This window comes from Rhinopithecus bieti, unplaced genomic scaffold, assembly GCF_001698545.2.
Source record: "Rhinopithecus bieti isolate Rb0 unplaced genomic scaffold, ASM169854v2 scaffold_51680, whole genome shotgun sequence".
Lineage (NCBI taxonomy): Eukaryota > Metazoa > Chordata > Mammalia > Primates > Cercopithecidae > Rhinopithecus > Rhinopithecus bieti.
This window is the reverse complement of record NW_016820066.1, coordinates 67,203-89,978: the sequence shown is the minus strand read 5'-3', so window position 1 is coordinate 89,978 and position 22,776 is coordinate 67,203. Positions and strand designations below refer to the sequence as shown.

At 37.0% G+C, this 22,776-nt stretch overlaps 1 protein-coding gene across 1 annotated transcript in view; it reads right to left on the bottom strand.

The window, feature by feature from the left end:
* Positions 1-22,610, bottom strand: part of LOC108520147 (cilia- and flagella-associated protein 47-like) — a 25,181-nt gene extending 2,571 nt beyond the window's left edge. Inside the window, exons 1-2 of the mRNA XM_017859419.1 lie at positions 22,598-22,610; positions 2,988-3,156 (exon numbers count right to left, since the gene is read on the bottom strand). Of these exons, the coding sequence (XP_017714908.1) occupies positions 2,988-3,156; positions 22,598-22,608 (180 nt within the window). The 5' untranslated portion in view covers positions 22,609-22,610. The remainder of the gene's footprint in view (positions 1-2,987; positions 3,157-22,597) is intronic.
* Positions 22,611-22,776: the final 166 nt, after the last annotated feature.

Genomic DNA, 22,776 nt, shown 5'->3' with positions numbered 1-22,776 from the left:
GTTTCCATTAAGAAAGCTATATATTTAAGGCACAGTTCTACGAATGGAAACAACTGATAATTATCCATTAGCAGATGTGGTCTGTGTCCACCCACAACCCTCAGGTGTTTTCATATCACTGCCTGCTTCAACTTTCAATTGTAAGATTAGCCTAAAAGTCCTTACTATAAAATATGTGCGAAACTTCATAGATCAATTTTGCCCCTCTTTGGCTCAAGATTGTTCAGAAGCCCCAGAAGTATTCTCTACTGGTACCAGAGTTTGAACAATCCCTGAGAGCATTTTTCAATCAGTGATTGGAATAGCGGCGGTTACTGTATAAGTAACCAAACTTTCTTAACCTCTCAGGTGTGAAAACTCTGAGGTATGTGTTCCACGCCATTTCCCAGAGATCTTCCACGGGATTCATTTCCAGTTGCTCACTGTGGCAGATGCCTGGATAAAGTACCCTTTATTGATTTCTTCCCCTTCCCTATCTCACATCCTGTCTTCCCTACATCTGTTAATTGAGATCACATAGCAAATATGCTACTTGGATTTCTATCCTTATTTCAAGATCTGCATCTGAGGAAATACAAACCAAGATATTTACAATGCCATTTCCCACATTTTCATGCTAATGATCTATTCCTTTAAAAGCAAACACAAATTATCAATGTCTGGTTATGTCTCTAGTTATAACAGGTATATCTGTATATAAATATTACTTATATGAATACTATATTATATTTTATAAGTATTACTTATATACTTATATTACTTATATATTATAAATGAAATCACAATCATATATAATCTTATATATTATATATTACTGTATAAAACATGAATAATTTATATAAGTATAAAGATAAAGCATATATTTTATGTTAGATAATTCTGATAATCCTCACATTTTCATAAATTAAGATTTATCATATCTACAAGGGATATAAGTAGATTTACTACTCTCTTTGAGTAGCACCACTTTTTGTAAAACAGACTAAATAAGTAAACTTTAGTCTCTCAAAGCTAGTGCTACATATCTTGTTTACTAGTGGGAAAAGACAACTTTTAATAATTTTAAATTTGATTTAATGGAATGGGAAATTATGAAACTTGTGAACAAGATTATTGAGGTTTGTTTGGGCTAATATTTAATTGACATGTTCTTTAAAATCATCATTTTTATTTTCAAGTGAGGCAAAATGAAGATAATATAGTTGCAAACATTGACTTAATGCTTAAAATCATTCATTTAAAAAAGATAATGATAATGCAAATAATATTTTTGATTTAGATAATGCTTTAATGATTTAATGGTTCCATTTATATAATGTTCTAGAAATTACAATATTCGTGGTTGTCAGGGGTAGGGCAAGAATTACAGTGTTGGATATCCTTAGCACAAGGTAACCCTTCATACAGAAGGTGGGGAAGACAGTGGGCATATAGGTGAAGCAGAATTGGCTATAAGTTCATAAATGTTCATACTGCATAATTAGTGCATGGTGATTAATTATGCTCTCTATTTCTGTACATATTTGGAATTTTCAATAATAAAAGTAGAATTAAGAAAATCATGATTTCTTAAACGTTTGAAACTCAATTTTCCCTACATAAACTGTATCAAATTGTACCACTTCAGGCTAAAAATGGCATATGCTCTGTTGTTCCCATGTAATAACTTGTTCCCTCACATAAAATCTTTAATTGCACTGCCAGTAATTTGTCAAATCAACACAGAGAAATCAGGCACAGGTTTTGTTGGTAAAGCCTTCTGTTAATTGCAGAACGGTCTACTGTATGCTGGATAAAATGAACATAATTTTAATTTGAAAATATTTTTAAAGATGCCATTTAATCCCCTTAAAGCAAACCGAAGCAAGTACAATATGATCACTTTAAATTATGTATCAAGGCTGGGCGCGGTGGCTCACGCCTGTAACCCTAGGACTTTGGGAAGCCGCGACAGGTGTATCACAAGGTCAGGAGATCGAGACCATCCTGGCTAACATGGTGAAACCCTGTCTCTACTAAAAACACAAGAAAGTAGCCAGGTGTGGTGGCAGGTGCCTGTAGTCCCAATTACTCAGGAGGCTGAGGCAGGAGAATGGCGTGAACCCAGGAGGTGGAGCTTGCAGTGAGCCGAGGTCGTACCACTGCACTCTAGCCTGGGAGACAGAGCGAAACTATCTCAAAAAAATAAAATAAAATAAAAATTATGTATCAATGTAGGCAACAGGGTATGCGCAAAATGTCAACAAAGGCTTTACCTTCTTACTACCTGGATTGTAAGGACTCTTAGAAAGATGAAAAAATAGAAATAACTTTCTCAAACAATATTCAATATTTTGTCTCTGTTCATTAAAACAATAATTTTTTTCTGCCTATGGCACTGGCTAATTATTGCTTGATTGAGAAATCTAGAAATTGCTATTGCACCAGGAGTTGTGTGTATACGACAACATGCATGTGTGCCAATGCTACTGAAAGTAGATAGTGGTGATAGATACCTTTTTAGAAATAGTTTGAAAGTTGTATTTAGCCTGAAAGCTCTTACTATAAAATTTGTGTGAAACTTTATAGCTCAACTTTGGTTACTGAATACATGTTCAAAATTGTATTTACCTTAACTGTTAATAAAATGATGGCTTTAACAGATGATTACTGGCTCACATCATGCTTTTTCAATTCAAAATAAGTGTTATCTTTTATTCCATTTTTTTAATGTTAGACTTCAACATCTTGCCAATACNACGGAAGGAAAGTACTTTTCTTAACTTTGCTCTAGTGTTGACAACTTTTTTGTTATATACCATCCTTAAAATTCTGTTCTTGGATAAAATAAAAGTAAACCAAGACTCAGCAGTTGAGATAAGTTGATTTTTGCACAGCAAAATTGTTATTCTTTATCTGTGACCATTTAGTAAAAGCTTTTCTCGCTAGTTTATTTAGTGCCTTTAGTTGCATCAAACATCCTCGACTATTGTCTTTATAGAACTCACCTGTATTACTAATGTTGCTTTATATTTCCTACAGTACATTTTAGGTTTAAATCCTACAGTGATGACAGTTCCGTTTGTGTTACAAGGAAGAAGTTCTCCAGCCTGAGGTTTTACAAAAAACTCCAGATCACTGCCAGGTAGGAAGTGTGCAGTGAATGGTTCAGGATTTCTGGAACAAAAGTACAAAATTCAACTTACTAAATGTGATCATTACCTCATTCTCTTTGCGAGTACTTGATGAGAAGAATTTGAATCCTGCTGCAATAGGCCTGGGTCAAAACATTAATGCTGAATGCTTACCAAATAAGAGTGAGGAGGCATTTAAAAAAAAAAAAATTACTGAAGTCATTCTTCTCAGGGTGACATAACGAAATTCTAAAGATTTTTAAAATCACATCTTATTTTTATAATGCACAAAGAGGTTGGGTGCGGTGGCTCACGCCTATAATCCCAGCACTTTGTGAGGCCGAGGCAGGTGGATCACCTGAGATCAGGAGTTGGAGACCAGCCTGGCCAACATGGCGAAACCCCATCTCTATTAAAAATAGAAAAATTAGCCAGGCATGGTGATGCGTGCCTGTAATCCCAGCTACTCGGGAGGCTGAGGCAGGAGAATCGCTTGAACCTGGGAGGTGGACGTTGCAGTGAGCCGAGATCATGCCATCGCTCTCCAGACTGGACTACAGAGTAAGACACAGCGCCGTGGCTCACGTCTGTAATTCCAGCACTTTGGGAGGCCAAGGCGGCTGGTTCACCTGAGGTCAGGAGTTCCAGACCAGCCTGGCTAACAGGGTGAAACCTCATCTCTACTCAAAGTACAAAAAATTAGCTGGACATGGTGGCTTGCACCTGTAATCCCAGTTACTCGGGAGGCTGAGACAGGAGAATTGCTTGAACCCGGGAGGCAGAAGTTGCAGTGAGCCGAGATAGCACCATTACACTCCAGCTGGGGCAACAAGAGCGAAACTCCGTCTCAAAATAATAATAATAATAATGCACACACACAAAAATGTTGAATCTATAAAAATTGGAACTATTTAATGTCCTTAATGGAAATGCAGGCATTTGTAAATTAATCTATATATAAAATGACCGACCACCAAAGCAGTCATAATACCTTTTGTTTCTGTTTCTATTCCATGGTGATATTTACTCATCCTCCCTTTAGCTTTTCACTTGCTGAGTGAAATGAAAGCACTTTATAATTTCATTAAACATTATTGGGCCTGAAAATGAGTTGCTATGATCTGAAGTGAATTGAGTGACATTTAAGATTCAAGTGACTATCTTTATGTCAAGGCTGACTATACTTGAGATAAGGACTGCAAAATAAGTTGGAGAATTTCTTGGTAGAATACAGAAGAAGAGGAGAATACTGCATGGAAGTTTTGAGAAATTTAAAACTCAAATTGACAGGAGTGATACTCATAAAAGGCCAAGTTCAGCCTCCAAAAGCAGATTCAACAGGGAAACATAGGAGAGGATGCAGAAGGGATTCTGGCTGGAACTCACTGATCTATTCAGCAAATATGTATTGAGTATCATAACAGAAGGTTTGAGAACATGGACTGTGGATTGGAATCATAGCTTTATTTAGATGGATGACTTCAGAAAATTTACTTAACTTTTCCCTACTTCAGTGCTGACATCTGTTAAATTGTTAATAGTCACTGCAAAGCCATTAGATTAGTGCCTGATACACAAAAAATACATTATAAGGACTAGCCAATAATACTTTAGTCATCATTATTACTGTTGTTCTTATTTTAAAATATTTTATTGCCAGTGCTAGGCTATGATGAATGATACAATAAATGAGAATGAATAAGACACGGCACCTAAGGGAATTACATCAACAAAATGGCAGAATGGGAACTCCTAGACCTTCCTTCCACAAATGAAGACACAAATTTAACAACAGTCTCTTTTGTGAGAAATCCAGAAGCCAGTTAAGAGGCTTTTGTAGCACAGTAGAGCATAAAACAAACTATATTGAAGCCAGTAGGAAAATTATTGGCACCCTCTTGCCATTATCCCCCCTGCTGGCACAGTGCCACATAATTGGGAAGAAATGCTCAGCTTCTGGCTTCTCTGTAGGGAAGGAAAAAGAAGGCTGAACCAGACATCCAATGTTCTGACTTCACAGGAGAGTGAGGCTGCTCAAGGGACTGGTTTCTGATTTGGCTATCTCAGAATGCTGATGGAGCTTAGCATGCTCTAGATTTCTGAGGACTACTAAGAACAAAAAAAGGCTGAGTGGTGTGCTGCTGCTTCAGAGGACTAATGGTACAGCAGACAGACACCAGAAGAAAGAAGAGACTATAACTTCCTGAAAAAAGAAATAAACCAACACATCTCTCTAAATAGAAATATACATGAACAAGTCCAGAAAAGACACATCTACATAAAAGGTTTGCAAGGCCTCCAGAATCTCTAGCCAGGCTGATTGGTGAAAATCTTTCCCAGTAGAAAGCCAGTCTGTGAAGACTGAGATAGAAGGCTTTTTTTTTTTTTTTTTTTCTAATGCACTAATAACACAGAGCTATAAGGAACATGAACAAACGCAAAAAATGGTCCAATCAAAACAATAAAATAAATTTTTAGAAACTGATCATTAAAAAACAGAGATGTGAAACTGCCTGTCAAATCATTAAAATAACTGTCTTAACGATGTCCAACAAGTTCAGAAATACGATGCATGAACAAAATTAAAATTTCAACAAAGAAATAGAAAATGTGAAAAGAACAAAATGGAAATTTTAAAGCTAAGGAATTCAGTAAGTGAACTGAAAAATTTACTAGAGGAATTGAACAGCACATATGTTTAAGCAGAAGAAAGAATCAGTGAACTCAAAGACAGGTCATTTGAAATTATCCAGTGAGAGGATCATTTAAAAATAATGGAAAAGAGGGAAGAAAGCCTACAGGACTTCTAGGGCACCTTCAAGCTGCAAAACAAGTATTATGAAAGTCACAGAAGGAGAAGAGAGAGAGAAAAAGAGTAAGAAAACTTATTTAAAGGAATAATGGCATAACTTCCAAAATCTAAGAAAGGAAATAAGCATCCACATTAAAGAAACACAATGAATCCCAAATACGATGACCTGAAAAAAGTCCAGACCAAATATATTATCATCAAATTGCTAAAATTCATAGACAGAAGTGACATCAGCAAGATGCCTGGATAGGAGATATAAGCCTTTGTTCCCTTACAACAAACAAGAATTAGAACGCTATCCACAAATAAAAATAGCCCTAAGAAGGCTCCAGATTCCAACTAAGAACCTACAGCATCACAGTGGAGCAATGAATAGAGAGTAACTACATAGAAAAGATTGCTAGGGAGATTGGCATACCTGAAACATCTGAAGACAGCTAGGGACAAAGAAAAAGGGTGAAGGGTATTAGCATCAGACACATGGTGGATACTACTATGGTCCCCAGTGACCTGCTCACTCTGGATGTGTTTGCACCCCTGACCCTGGAGCATTTGCTGCTGAGGATTTCAGCAGCCCCTGTGAGAGACATGGACTCCCTGTGGCTTTACAGTGGAGGTCTCCTTAGTGCTGATCAGGACAACTCCAGCAACCTGCTGTGGAGAGGACATTGGCTGTTTTGTCACTGAGGTAACCAGTGGCCATTGCCACCAGGAATCTCCTTGAGAGGGAGATGCCATTGCACCCAAATCCCCAAGAAGGAGCCACTGTTGTGCTGTCCCAGAACAGAGGCCACCATCACCCTAACCCTGTGCTCACCCTGAACCTTAGAGCTGTTGTTGATCTATGCATGCCTACACTCCAGAACTCAACTCTGTAGTCACTCTGGATGTGTCTACACTACTGACACTGGAACTATTGCTGCAGCAGGTGGTGTCTGTACCCTGAATCCTAGAACTGTGGTTGCTTTGCACATATCTGTGCCCCAGATCCTGGATCCGTATTCCCTCCATGAGCACCAGCACTTAGAAGATCAGAGCCACTGCTGCAATGGAAACACCCATGCCCGAGATCTGAGTTGCTGTGGCTCCCCAGCTGCTGCACAAACATCCGTGACTTGCATATTATTACCAATGCTAATGTGTGTACACCTGTGCCTCGGCGCTAATGCCACTGCCATCCCAGACTCAAAGTTATGGTCCCTCCATGCATGCCCATGCTTCAGATCCCTCTCTTAAGCCACTCCACAGGGACCATGCACTAAACACTGGTGCCGCCACTGCCACAAGTACACTCATGAGCCAGACTCAACATCAAGAGGGATACACTCAGCCACAGATTTCTCCATGGGATAAAGAGATCAGGAGGACTCTAGAAGATTTTGCTACCAAGGACCTAAACAGGTCACTGACACTATAAACACGCTGTCTTGGCCACTAAGGACCCTTGAAAACTTTCCCAATGGTGACCTCTGCTGACAGACTTCATGGAGACTATGCTGTTATACCACTACCAGGGTTGGAACTACCACATCCCACCCAGCTGGTGCACTCACACCCACATAGGTGAAGGTCTGTCACCTTCACCTATGTGGGTGTGAGTCCTAACGTCTCCAGTTTCTGGAGACTGGCTTCTCTCCTAATAAAACCAGTCTTAACGTCTGAAAGAGGTGACTGCTCCATCAAATGCACAAGCATCAGCACAAGGCAACAAGAAATATTAGCAATCAAAGAAACATAACATCACCAATAAAACACAATTATGTTCCATTAACTAGCCCAAAAGAAATGGGAGATCTATAATTTGCCTGAAAAATAATTCAAAATAATTGTTTTCAGGCAATTCAGCAAACTACAAAAGAACAGATAGACAACAACACCAGAAAAACAATACATGAGCAAAATAAGAAGTTCAATAAAGAAATAGAAATCATTAGAAAAGAACCAAACATAGAAATTCTGGAGCTAAAAAATAGAATGAAGAAAAGAAAATTGCAATAGAGAAACAGCAGACTTGATCAAGCCAAAGGAAGAATCTGGGAACTTGGAGACAGGTCATTCCAAAGTATCCAGTCAGGGGAAAACAAAGAATGAAAATGAAAAGGAATAAAGAAAATTTATGGGATTTATAAGACATAATCAAGAGAGCTAACGTTTGGAAAAGTGATGCCAGTAAAATGGTGGAGTAGTAGATCCCAGTCTTCCTTCCTCTCATACAGAGCAACAATTTGGCAGTTATGCAAAATAACACTTAATGAGCTCAGGAGCCCAACATCCCTGAGAACAACCATACAAAGAAGGTAGAAATTACAATTTAATTTGCTGCATCACCCCATCATCTAGGCAGGTATTGCTGAGCAAGCACAGAGAAGAAACTCCCAGGCATGTGAGCCCCTTATCAGGAAAACTAGAGTGGGGTGAATAACTATCTTCCTCAATGTTTTGGCACATTTCCCAGGGGAGCAGTTTCAGTTTAGCCCTGCCCAGATCACTATGGAAACTACCATAGCTGAGATGTCTGAAGACAGCTGGGAATGAATAACAAGCAGAGGCTACAAGTAGCAGTCATGTGGCAGGAGTCACTGGTCTTCAGTGTTCTGCTCTGCACAGGACTCCATCAGAATTCTCCATAGAGGTCCTAAAAAGCCTTCTTAACTGCTATGCACACCCCTACAAGTTTCATGGCCAAGGATCCTACAGTGTTTGTCGTCAAGGGCTCTGTGACTTATTCCACAGAGGACCCTGGCAGCTTTCACTGCTAAGGAGGCAAAGAGCCAGCACAGTCTTCACAGACCTCCTTGCAGCTTCCATCATTGAAGGCTCTGCAGATTTTTGCCTTCACAATCTCCAGGTATCTAAGCAACCACTCATCTCCCTCCCTCCAACCCAGAGCCCAGTTGCTGCTACTATGGATGCTCCAGCTCAGGGACCCAGCACAACCACCACACTTGTGCTTATAAATAGCCCTGGCTTCCACCATGGCATGTTAACTGCTAACTCCCACATCTAGGCTGGTGCACACTGTCATCCCAGGTCTCTGCAGTTCCATGTGTCCTAACCCCTGGGACCTGCCCTCATCAGCGTGCTTGAACCAATAGCTGGTTCCTGTAGCTACAAGTGTGTGCATACCTTCACCTTTAGCATGTGGCTGCCCAAGCACATTCACCCTTCTAGACTCCTATCACCATACCATAGCTGGCCTGTGCAATTGTTCAAGGGCAGGTGCCAGCCCCCACTACATCTGCACCTGAGTTTGGCCCTGACCTCTGCTTCTGGCTCTAGCCCTTGACACCACGAACAAGCCCACAGCTGGCGTCTGCCTCCACAGAAGTGTCTATAGTTGGTCCCTGAAACTGAGTGTACATTGCTGGCTCTAGCCTCATTGCTGCTTGCCTTGGCCTCTTGCTTCTTGACCCAGAGTCAACACTAAGGATCTTGAGGGTCTTCACAGCCACCATGGGCATCCCATATCTCTTGCAGCCAAGAATCATACAGTTGCTGATGTTACAGACTCTAGTTGCCTGAGCCAAAGCAATATTAATATCTCACAGCCTGAAGCTACTGCATGCCACCACACTTAGAACACTACAGAACTAGACCCAATGCCACAATACACCCCGATGTGCCCTGTTCCCCTAAAGGTGAAAGTTTTTATTTACTGAAGTCAATTCATAAAGTCTAGAAAAGATAACTTCTTTAAATGAGCAAACTTCTTAGCAAGGCTAGAAAGATCACGAAGAATCAGGGAAATATTACACCATCAAAGAAACAAAATACTACACTTTCAACAATGGATAGATCATCCAGATTAAACGTCAATAAACAAACATTGGAATTCAACTACACTTTAGATAAATGTACATAACAGTTATATACAGAACATTCTACCCAACAGCAGCAGAATATACTCTTCTTAAGGGCAACATAATATTTTTCAGGGTGGATCATACGTTAAGCAACAAAACAAGTCAACAAATTTTAGAACACTGAAATTATATCAAGTATCCTTTCTGACCACAGCGGTATGAAACTGAGAATCAATAACAGGAGAAATTTAGGAAAATTCACAAATACGTGGAAATTAACACGGACCTGAACAACCAACAGGTCAAATAAGAATCAAAAGGAATATTAGAAAATATCTTGTCCCCATAACCGCATGCGCTCTCCCCTCCTGTCCTCTTTCCGCCATCTTTCCGCACTGCCACAATGGTGTGCATGAATGTCCTGGCTGATGCTCTCAAAAGTATCAACATGCTGAAAAGAGAGGCAAACACCAGGTTCTTATTAGGCCGTGCTCCAAAGTCATCATCTGGCTTCTCAGTGTGATGATGAAATATGGTTACATTGGCAAATTTGAAATCACTGATGATAACAGAGCTGGGAAAATTGTGAACCTCACAGGCAGGCTAAACAAGTGTGGAGTGATCAGCCCAGATTTGATGTGCAACTTAAAGGTCTAGAAAAATGGCAGAATAATCTGATTCCATTCTGCCAGTTTGGTTTCATTATACTGACAACCTTAGCTGGCATCATGGACCATGAAGAAGCAAGACGAAAACACACAGGAGGGAAAATCCTGGGATTCTTTTTCTAGAGATGTAATACATATTTACAAATAAAATGTCTCATGGAAAAGAAAGAAAATGTATTGAGACAAATGGAAATGAAAACACAGCAAAACAAAACTTAATGGGATGCAGGAAAAGCAGTATTAAGAGGAAATCTTATAATGATAAATATCTACATTAAAAAAAGGAAGATCTCAAAATAAGCCACTTAAATTATACTCATATGAACTAGAAAAAGGATAAACTAAACCCAAAGTTAGCAGAAGGGAGAAAATAATAAAAAATAAGAGCAGAAATAAATAAAATAGAAAAGTCATAGAAATTTCACAAAACAAAGAATGTTTTAAAATAAATTTTAAATTGACAAACCATGAGTGTGATTAAGATAAAAAGAGAGAATACTCCAAAAAATCAAATATGAAATAAAGGGGGAGACATTTCAATTGATTTCTCAGAAATACAAAGGAATATAATGATTATTATGAACAATTATCTGTAAGCAAATTGGAAAACCGAGAAGGAAATGTACATATTTCTAGAAACATACAACCTACCAAGACTGAACTAATAAGAAATAGAATGCTTAAAGTGGCCAATTTTAAAAAAGATTGCAGCAGTAATTAAAAGCATCCCAACAAAGAAAAGTCCAGTACCAGATGGCTTCATGGCTAAATTCTACTAAACATTCAAAGAAGATTTAATATCAGTCCTTATTAAACTCTTCCAAAAGATAAAATCTCATTTTATGAGACCAGGATCACCCTGACACCAAAGCCATACAAAGACAACAGGAGAAAAAAAAACTACAGACCAATATATCTGATGAACATGGAAGCAAAAATCATCAATACAGTACTAGTAAACCATTTCTGTCAATACATTAAAAGGCTCTTCACCATAATCAAATGGGACTTATGCTTGAGATGCATGTTTTGTTTAGCATATGCAAATCAATCATCGTGATATACCACATTAAAAGAATGAAAGCTAAAGCTACATGATCATCCCAATGGATGCTGAATAAGCATTTGGCAAAGTTCCATCATTTCATGATAAACTCTCAACAAATTAAGTTTAGGAGGAAATTTCCTCTCCATGATAAAGGCCATTTATGAAAAACCTACTGCTAACTCATAATCAATGGAGAAAACTGAAAGCTTTTCCTCTAAGGTCTGGTACAAGAAAATGCCCCTCTTTGCATGTCTATGTAACATACTAGAAATATCAGCAAGAGCAATGAAGCAAATAAAAGAACTAAAAGGAACCCAAATCAGAAAGGAAGAAATACTATCATCTATCCCTGTTTGCAGAGGGTGTGTTCCTATATGTAGAAAACTGTAAAGATTACACACGCACACACACACGCAAAAACCTGTTAGAACTAATACATAATCTCAGTAACACTGACATTGATGGATGAAAAATCAACATACAAAACCCAGTAGCATTTATATATGCTAATAACAAACTCTTCCAAGAAGAAATCAAGAAAGTAATCCAATTTATATAGCATTACAAAGAATAAAATTCTTAGAAATAAATTTAGCCAAGGAAATAAAAGATCTACATACTGAAAACTGTAAAATTTGATTTAAAATATTGACAAAAACACAAATGGGAAAATACCTTGTTTTCATGAGATTGAATAATTAACATTGCTAAAATGACCATACTAGCCAATGTGATCTATCGATTTAATGCATCTAGAAAAATTCTAGTGTTATATTTTAAATAAATAGTAACCTCCAAACACTTCAACTATCCAGAGCAATTTTGAGCAAAAAGAAAAGCTGGTAGCATCCCACTACCTGATATCAAAATATATTGCAAACCTACAATAATTAAAATAGTATGTTACTGTCATAAAAATAGACACATAGGCCAGTAGAACAGAATAGAGAGCCAAGAAATAAACCTAAGCATATGCTGTCAAGCAATTTTTGACAAGGGCATCAAGAACACACAATTTTAAAAGGTTAGTGCCTTCAATAAATGATGTTGGGAAACCTCAATATCGATACTGAAATAAATAAAATTAGACCTTTATCATCTATATTTTGGTCAATGATGAACTGTACATACAATGGTTGTTCCATATGATTTTTTTTTATTATAACTTTAAGTTCTAGGGTAATGTGATAACGTGCAGGTTTGTTACATATGTATACTTGTGCCATGTTGGTGTCTGCACCCATCAACTTTCGTCAGTACCCATCAATTTGTCATTTAATATCAAGGTATAACTCCCAATGCAATCCCTCCCCCTCTCCCCCTCCCCATGATAGCCCCGATGTGTGATGTTCCCCTCCCGAGTCCAAGTGATTCTCATTGTTCAGTTCCCACCTATGAGTGAGAACATGCGGTGTTTGGTTTTCGTTCTGTGATAGTTTGCTAAGAATGATGGCTTCCAGCTGCATCCATGTCCCTACAAAGGACGCAACTCATCCTTTTTTATGGCTGCATAATATTCCATGGTAAATATATGTGCCACATTTTCTTAAATCCAGTCCTGTCACAGATGGACATTTGGTTGATTCCAAGACTTTGCTATTGTGAATGTGCCGCAATAAACATATGTGTGCATGTGTCTTTATAGCAGCATGATTTATAATCCTTTGGGTATATACCCAGTAGTGGGTCCATATGATTTTAATACTGTATGTTTACTGTACCTTTTCTGTGTTTAGGTATACAAATATTTACTATTGTGTTGCGGGTGCCTTCGTTATTCAGTATAGTAACATCCTGTGCAGGTTTGTAGCCTAGAAGCAATAGGCAATGCCACACCGCCTAGGTGTGCAGTAGGCTATACCATCTAGGTTTGTGTAAATGCACTCTATGATGTGTGCAAAATGATGGAATCACCTAAGGATACGTTTCTCAGAGCATATCTTTGTCGTTAAGTGACGCATGACTGTACATACAAAAGAAGGAATCATAGTAAATGAATATATGCATATACGCATAAAATAGAATTGCTATACTATGTCAGAATATCACACAACACTCACAGAAATTTATGAGCCATCAAAAAGTGTTGCCCTAAATTAGTTTCCCAAATATTCACCAAGATGTTCTAAATCCACAAAATTTTTAATGAGTATAAAGTCACATCAAGTTTTATTTATATGCCATCATTTTTTATAAAGACAGTAGCTTTATTGTTGTTGTTAGAAATAAATGGAGACTCAGCTGTGGTATAAAAGTGTTAATGAGTTAGAGAGGGTTTAAACAATGTGGGCAGCATGATTCACTAAAGACTTCTTAAATTATATGTATTTAGGTGTGTGTTTATATATATACACACATATACATGCCTATATACACGCCTATATACACACACACCCAGCCCTAAAATTAGTTTTCTTAATGAAAATGCTCATCTACAGAAGATTTTCACTTTATAACAAGATAATTTCTATGTAGCAAGATCCCAAGTGACTATTTCAAAATATGATTAGCTTATATTACTAGAAAACCATTTGTTTCTAATTCCTATACTCTACCAGAACTGAGCTGGACTTAGTGATAGTGGCCAAGAGATGGTGGATTTCTCATTTCCTAAGAAGTACATTATAGTTTTTGGTGTATTTCATAATGCTCATTTATATAAAATAATTTTAAATGTTATCACAAAGGGCAGACATGAGTAAAACTAGGATATTCCGAAAATACGGAATTCATATTTCTCAAAAGTTTTACTTATTGCTAATCAATTATATGCACATAAAATATTTTAAGAATAGATAGCTTATTTTGATATTTTGAACTCTGTTATGTTTTTATACTGATTCTTCAGAATACTTTGTATTATTATGTTTAAAATTATCCCTTGATACACTAACGCTTTACATATTTAATTTAGGAAAGAGAGTAGCTACCACCACAGGGTCTGTGATGCATCTTTGTCCTTCTTTCCTCTCCCTGTATGCCCAGCACACAAGAAAAATGTATAGTCACTAGGACAGGGGTCGTTCCTTTTCAGAACTTATTTTACTCTTGATTCCCTAAAGAAAAGGAAATATTACTGGATTCATGAGGAACCAGTCAAATCCTGAATATAATTAGGTCTGCCTGTTTTCCTATCCTTTTTTTTATATATATCCCTTCAGTTCCCTAGATCTTCAAGATAACTTGAAATTTCTAATACCCACCTAGGTGTAGCCTCCCGAGGGCTGGTAAATAAGTTAGAAATATCCAGTAACTTATTTACATCACTGAATCCTCTAAAAAAAGTTTTAAACAGATTTAATGTAAGGAAGCAGGTAGTTTCCATTTGCTGTAGAAAATAAACCCATGCAAAGACTTGGAACCAACCCAAATGTCCATAAACAATAGACTGGATAAAGAAAATGTGGCACATATACACCATGGAATACTACACAGCCATAAAAAAGGATGAGTCCATGTGCTTTGCAGGAACGTGGATGAAGCTGGAAACCATCATTCTTAGCAAAATATCACAAGGACAGAAAACCGAACACCTCATGTTCTCACTCATAAGTTGGAGGTGAACAATGAGAACACATGGATACAGGGAGGGGAACATCACACACCGGGGCCTGTTGGGGTGTGGGGAACTGGGGGAGGGATAGCATTAGGAGAAATACCTAATGTAAATGACAAGTTGACGGGTGCAGCAAACCAACATCGCAACTGTATATCTGTGTAACAAATCTGCATGCTGTGCACATGTACCCTAGAACTTAAAGTATAATTAAAAAAAAGAAAATAATCCCATGAAGAGAAACTAAATTCACCTTCTTCTGTAGCTTGGTTATGTTACCCATCAAGATCTGATCCTTGCCACCCAAAGACTTGCAGCTGGTTGACAATACCCAGGAGGAATCTGGAGAAAATTTTTTGCCTTAGAAGAAGCTGAAAACACTCAAGTTAGCACACTCCACTGTGGCAAGCCTACACATTCTTTAACAATTTTCCCATAGAAAGGTGGGATTGTCCGGGCGCGGTGGCTCAAGCCTGTAATCCCAAGCACTTTGGGAGGCCAGACGGTGCGGAATTCACGAGCGTCGGAGGATCGAGTGACCATTCCTGGGCTAACACAAGTGCAAAAAACCCCCGTTTTTCATCTACTAAAAAAATACAAAAAAAAAACTAGCCTGGGCAGGTGCGGAGGGCGGCCTTGTGTCCCAGCCTTGGCTCAGGGAGGCTGAGCGCCCCAGGGAAGAAGGCGTAAACCCGGGGAGGCGGAAGCCTGCAAGTGGCAGCCTGACCTATCACACCACTTGCCACTTCCAGGCCTGGCGGCAGAGCAGAGCAGACCTCCGTCTCAAAAAAAAAAAAAAAAAAAAAAAAAAAAAAAAAAAAAAAAAAAAAAAAAAAAAAAAAAAAAGAAAAGGTGGGATCTATGTTTCCTTTCGTAAATCCAGGCCAATATACTGACCCTTTGGTAACCAATACAATGTGACTAGAGTGATTGTTGTTGAATTTGTGTGTGTAGGTCAGAAAACGCCATGCATCTTCTACTGCTTCTCTCGGAATATGCTCTCTATGGAAAACCAATCACTATGTACAAATTCAACTATCCGGGGCATCCATTAAAGAGCGACTACATGGAGGCACTATCAGTCAACATCCAACATAAACATCTCCAGTTATAAAAGTAAACTAATTGATCATCCAGCTGTGTAAAACCTTCAGATGACTGTAGACATGGCCAACACATGACTTCAACCACAGGAGTGACCCTATGTTATTAAAATGTACCTCAAATCTGCACATTAGAAGCACTTACGGGGGATAATTATTTGCTATTGAATCTTTTAAAAAATCACTCTCCAGCATCAATATTATAAAGGGTATATAATTATGTCCTTAGAACAAAAATAGAACAAAATCAAAATCTATACTTTAGAAAATACCCTATTGAGATTTTCAGATTTATCCCTAATTCTAAGTAGTTCATTCAATATAACAGGGCCATCAGGGTTCAATACAGAAGACTCAGGGTTTGGTTTTTTTGATATTTTGAATGTGTTTTTCATACATAATTGTATATCATAGAATTTCTGACAACTGCATTTATCCACCAGAAAAATGTTTATTGTGATCTAATGAACTAAGTCTATTTTATATTTCTGTAGAAACTGCCCTTGAACTTAATGCTTGCAGAAATATATCAGAATAAAAGAAAGAAACAAACTGCTTCCAATTTTAAACCAAACATCTAACAGAATCTTAGTAACATTAATTGAAAATAAATCTGGACTAATCTGATTGCTGTACCATATCAGCAAGATGGCTGACTAGAGTTGCCTGGCTCTCAATCCTCCACAATAAGGGACCAAAACCACAAACAACTGTATTTTGACTAAAGTGAATGAGGAAGTGCACTGAAGAGTACTGCGAAATCTCCGTGGAGCACAGAGACCCAGGATATCTCCATAGACAGGGGAGCAAGGTATCCTGTCTCTGCCACACTGTCTCCCACAGCAGAATCAGACCAGAGCCAGAATGGATTCTTCTAACGGAGAAAAAGTAAGCTGGAGACCTTTGGTCGTCCCCATCAGCACCACAGACACCAGCAGTCATCCTTATAGAGAAGTCTCTCAGTCCTCATAGGCCCCAAGTCCAGCGTGGATAGTTGCCAGGATCCAACACGGCTGTATTCTCCCACAGCAGGAACTTTCTTGACACCCCCAGCCTCACAACACAGGCTGTTATGGCATGGTGCCATCTTGAGACTAGACCCACATCTGGAGTATATTCTGTCCTGAGGGCCAGCAGCCATGAAATCCATCCATCCCTGAGGCAACACGTTGATTCCACTAATTTCATATGGGTGCCTACAGCACCAGTAACCCAGTTGCTCAGATCCTAAGCCCAAAGGAACAAGTGGGACCCTGACATCATTAAAAAGTGTGCAAAGGATCTGAATAGACATTTGTCAAAATAAGACTTACAAATGGCCAATGGGTATATTAAAAAATGCTCAACATCATTAATCGTCAGAGAAATGCAAATCAAAACCACAAGCTATCATCTCACTCTAGTTAGAATGGCTATTAGGAAAAAGAGAAAAAATAAATGCTGGTAAGGATGCAGAGAAAAGGGAACTCATACACTGTTTGTGGGAATGTAAATTAGTACAACCATTATGGAAAATGATATGGAGATTTCTCAGAAAAACTAAAACTATAACTACTTTATGATCCAGTAACCCTACTACTGGTTATTTATCCAACAGAAAGGAAACCAGTATATCAAATGGAGACCTGCACACCCATATTTACAGCAGAACTTTTCACAATAGCCAAGATAGGAAATCAACTTAAGTGTCCATCAATAGATGCATGGGTAAAGAAAATGAGGCATATTTACACAATGGTATACTATTCAGCCATAAAATCATTGTCTTTTATTTGCAGCAACATGGATGAAAACAGAGATCATCATGTTAATGAAATAAACCAGGCACAGAAAGACAAATATCATGTTCCCACTTATAGGTGAGCGCTAAAAATGTTGATCCCATGGAGATAGATAGTACAATGATAGTTACCAGATATAGAGATGGATGAGGAGGTTGGGTGAAGAGAAGTTAGTTAATGAGTACAAACATGCAGTTAAATAGAAATAATAAGTTCTAGTGTTAACTAGAACAGTAGAGTGACTATAGTTAACCATAATTTCTTGTTGTGTCAAAATAGCTGGAACAGAAGATTTCAAATGTTCCCAATACAAAGAAATGATAAACATTTGAGGTGATGGGTATCTTAAACACCGTGATTTTATCATTACACATTGTGTGTGTGTATCATAATATGTACCCCATAAAGGTGTACAATTGTTAGGAGTCAATCAATCAATAAATAACATGTGAAGCAAAAACAAACCTGAAAAAAAGACAAATCTACAATTATATACAGTGATATCGACACCTCTCTCTCATCAAATGTTAGAATTACTGAACAGAAAATTAGGGGGAAAAAAGTAAACAAACAAACAAAAAAACCTTAAATAAAACCATCAACCAACATGCTCTAATAGATATTTGTAGAACACTCCATCTACCTCTATTTTGTTGATTTATATTTTTATCCATAGGCCCCTGCCCAAGCAAATTACTTAGAAGCCCAAATGATTGAATTTATGCAGAGTATTTTTTCTGGCCATGATGAACTAATTAAAATCAATAAGAGAAAGACAACAAAATCCTGAAACACTCGTAAATTAAGCAACACTCCTCTAAATAATCCCTGTGTCAAAGAAGAAATAGCGAATGAAATAAAAATACTAAACAAATATGAAAAAACAAGAGACTAAATTTGTGAAATGCAGCTAAAGCAGTATCCAGGAGGAAATTTGTAATACTAAATAATTACAACAGAAAAAAAGAAAAGGCCTCAAATCAACGATCTAAGCTCCCACTTCAGAAAACTAGAAAATTAAGATAAATCCACAGTAATCAAAAGAAAGAAAACAAAATCAGAGCAAAATCAATTAAAACGAAACAGAAAATTAGAGAAAACCAATGAAACAAAAGCTGGTTCTTTAAAAAAACTCAACAAAACTGACAAACTTCTAAAATGGCTGGCAGTGATTAAAGGGAAAAGTTGCAAATGATCAACTTCAGAAATAAAAGAGGAGATATCACACAGACTCTGCAAGTCTCAACAGATACTTAAGGAAATATACTGAACAACACTACACACACACATTTGACAATTTAGAATAAATAAAACAATTACTTGAAAAGCACAGGCTACCAAAACTCATCCAGTATGAAATAAATTATCTTACTAGGCATATAACTTAGAGTAATTAAATGCATCATTTTAAAAAGTTTCTGAAACAGAAATCTTCAGTACCAGATGACTTCAGTGGACAATTCCATGAAACATTTAAAAGACAATTATAACCAATTCTAAACATTATCTATCAGAAATAGAAAGAAGAGGGAACATTTCTAACTCATGTTTTTGAGAACAGCATTACTCAAATGGGAAAACCAGATACAGAGAATGCAATAATAATAATTAAAATAATTTTTAAATTTAATCAGTGTAACCCACCACTTGAACAAGCTATAGAAGAAAAATGGCATTATATTATCAATTGGTGCAGAAGAAGCATTTGACATAATTAAACACACATTCTTGGTAGGACTTTCAAAAAATTAGAAATAGGGGAATTAGGAATTACGTTTCCCCAAATATATGTTGAAGTCCTAACTTCAGTGCCTATGAATATGACTTTATTTTAATCTAGAGTCATATCAGATGTAATCAAACCAGGATGGGGTCATTATGAATTCTTAATGAAATATAACCGGTTTTATAAGAACAAGAAAAGAGATACAGACAGGGACACACGGGGGAATGGCATGAGATGATGGAGGCAGGGATTGTAGTGATAAATGTACAAGCCGAAGAACCCTAAGGATTGCTGGCAACACCAGAAGCTAAGAGAAATGCATAGATCAGATTCTTCCCTAGAGCCTAGAGAGAAAGCGTGACTCTGCTGACACCTTATTTTTTAATTTCTAGTCTCCAAAACTGTGAGAGGATACATTTTTGTTATTTTAAGCCACCTGGTTTGTGGTAGTTTGTTACAGCAGCCCTAGGAAACTAATACAGAGAGGAACAACTTCCCCCACCTGATCAAAATTACCTTAAAAAATCGTACAGCTAACATCACATGTAATGGTGAAAGGCTGAATGCTTTCTACCTAAGTTTGGAAAAAAGGCAATGATGCCTACTCTTATCAGTCCTATTCAATATAGTACTAGAAGTCCTAGCCAGTGCAATGAGGCATAAAAGGAAGAAAAAGTTATAAAAAATAGTTGAAACGAAGAAATATAACTATCCCTTTGTGTGGAAGACATGATTGTCTATGTAGAACATGCCAAAGAATCCAAAAGCAATGCTTATAGAATAAATAACTGTTCAGAAAATTCAGAAGATACAAAATAAGCACACAGATATCAATAGCACTTCTATATGCTAGCAACAAACATGGAGACTGAAATTGAAAACACAATAGCATTTATAATCACTCTAAAAATGAAATGTCTAGGTGAAAATGTATCAAAACTTGTACAGCATCTATAATCTGAAAATTATAACACACCAATGAAAGAAATCAAAGAAAATCTAAGAAAATTGAGAGATCTACCATATGTGGTATGGTATGGTATAGTAAAATATATAGTAGTGTATATAACATAGTGAAAATGTCAAATGTTGGCAGGTTGATCTATAAGTTTAATAAATTTCTTTCACAATAAAATAAGAATTTTATAGATATAGATAAGCTTATTCTATAATTTATATACAGAGGTGATGGAAGTAGAATAGCTAAAATAATTTTAAAAGGAAATCATAAAGTGAGAAGAATCACTGTACCTGAGTGTGGTGTTATTAGCAAAGGATAAAGAGAACAGAATAGAAAGCCCAAAACTGGACTGACACAAATATATCCAACTTGATTTTTGACAACGTTTCAAAATCAATCAATGGAGGAAAGATAGTCTTTTAAACAAATCTTGTTGGACATCATCAGGGAAAATGATGAACTCCCAACCTAAATCCCACACCATATGCAACAGTTAATTTAAAATATATAATGGCTTTAAGATTGAAATGTAAAACTCTAAAATTTTAAAAGAGAACATGGAAGAAAATCTTTGGGATTTAGTGCTAGGTGAGAAGTTCTTAGGCATGACAATAGAAGCATGTTACAGAAAAGAAAAAAGACAACTTGCACTTCATCAAGTCATAAAACTCTTGCACCATAAAAATCCTGTTTAGAGGGTGAAATATAGAGAATATACAAAGAACTTTTAAAAATTTAGCAGTAAAATTTAATTGTCCCATTATAAGATGATTGAAATAAATGAGTAGGTATTTCACCAAAGAGGAGACATGTATGGTGAGTAAGCACATAAAAAAGTGTTCAACATAAACTGCCATTAGGGAAACGCAGATCAAAACCACAATGTGATATTACTATACACCTGTTAAAATAGCTAAAATGAAATAATAATAATAATAATAATAATAATAATAATAATAATAAATGCTGGTGAAGATGCACAGAAATTGGATCACTTATGCATTTCTGGTGGGAATGTACGGGTAAAGTCACTCTGGAGGATAGTTTTGCATTTTCTTACAATACTAAACATTTTATGCTATGTTCTTAGCAGATAAAATGTATGAGCTATTGATTGAAGGAGGATATGATTTAGTATAAAAAGGGGGTTTGTTGCTGTCCTGTTCTGAATCCCGTTTCAAGAGAGCACAAAATACACTGGACAGCATTCTTTCACACTAAATAAGCTAAGAGCAGCTCATTTTCTCATATGGGACCTTAAGAGTTGAGCAATTGCACTAAGAATAGGTTCAGAGGACTTGCAAAGCTTGCCAGACTCAAGTTTCCTAGAACTAAGAAGGGTTTTATTTCTATAAAACACTCATTTGGGATATATACAAGCAGAGGTTTTTCTCTGGGTTTTAAAACATAGGAGACTTAATATCAAAAACAATTACTCTCCCAATGTTAGGTTTTGGATAACTGATCAGGTTGATCAACGATATGAAAAAATATGTAATAACAATACCATTTATTGAATATTTAAAAGTTCTTGGCATTGTGTTGAGTAATTTATACACATTGCATTATTTGTTCTCATGGCAACATTACGGGTTGTATTTTATCTCCATTTTACAAATGAGGAAATGGAAGCTCGGAGGAGCAAAAATATATAGCTGAAAGTCCCACAGGTATTTAGTGGTTGAGCGAAAAATTATTTCTCACTCTGTTTGACTATGACACCAATTCTTTCACAAAAATGTCATATTTTTCAAACTGTAAAAGAAATTCCAGGTCATATAGTCCAATATCCACCTGATATTAGTTTCTTCTACATTACAGGTACTTCTCTGACTTAACATTTAACACTCTCCAGCAAAGTGGAACATTCTGATCCCCAAAACTATCGCTAAATTTAACTGACTTTACCTCCTTAAAGTCTCTCCAACCTGTCTACTTTCCCTCTCCACTCGCCCTGCAAAACGCTCAAGTAACCTTCAGACAACAGCATTAGCCAACTAACTAATCTACCTCCATTCACTCTTACCCTTTTTGCATTTGTTTTCCACACATTTCATCTAAATGTTCTTTTTCAAATATATCACTCTGCTGATTTAATGACTTTTTAGTCTTCTTTGGATAAACAGCAAACATCTTGCCATAGCCTATAAGAACAGTAACTGTTAGGTGCTGGTTTGCTCAGATCTGTCCCAGTCTATCTTGTTG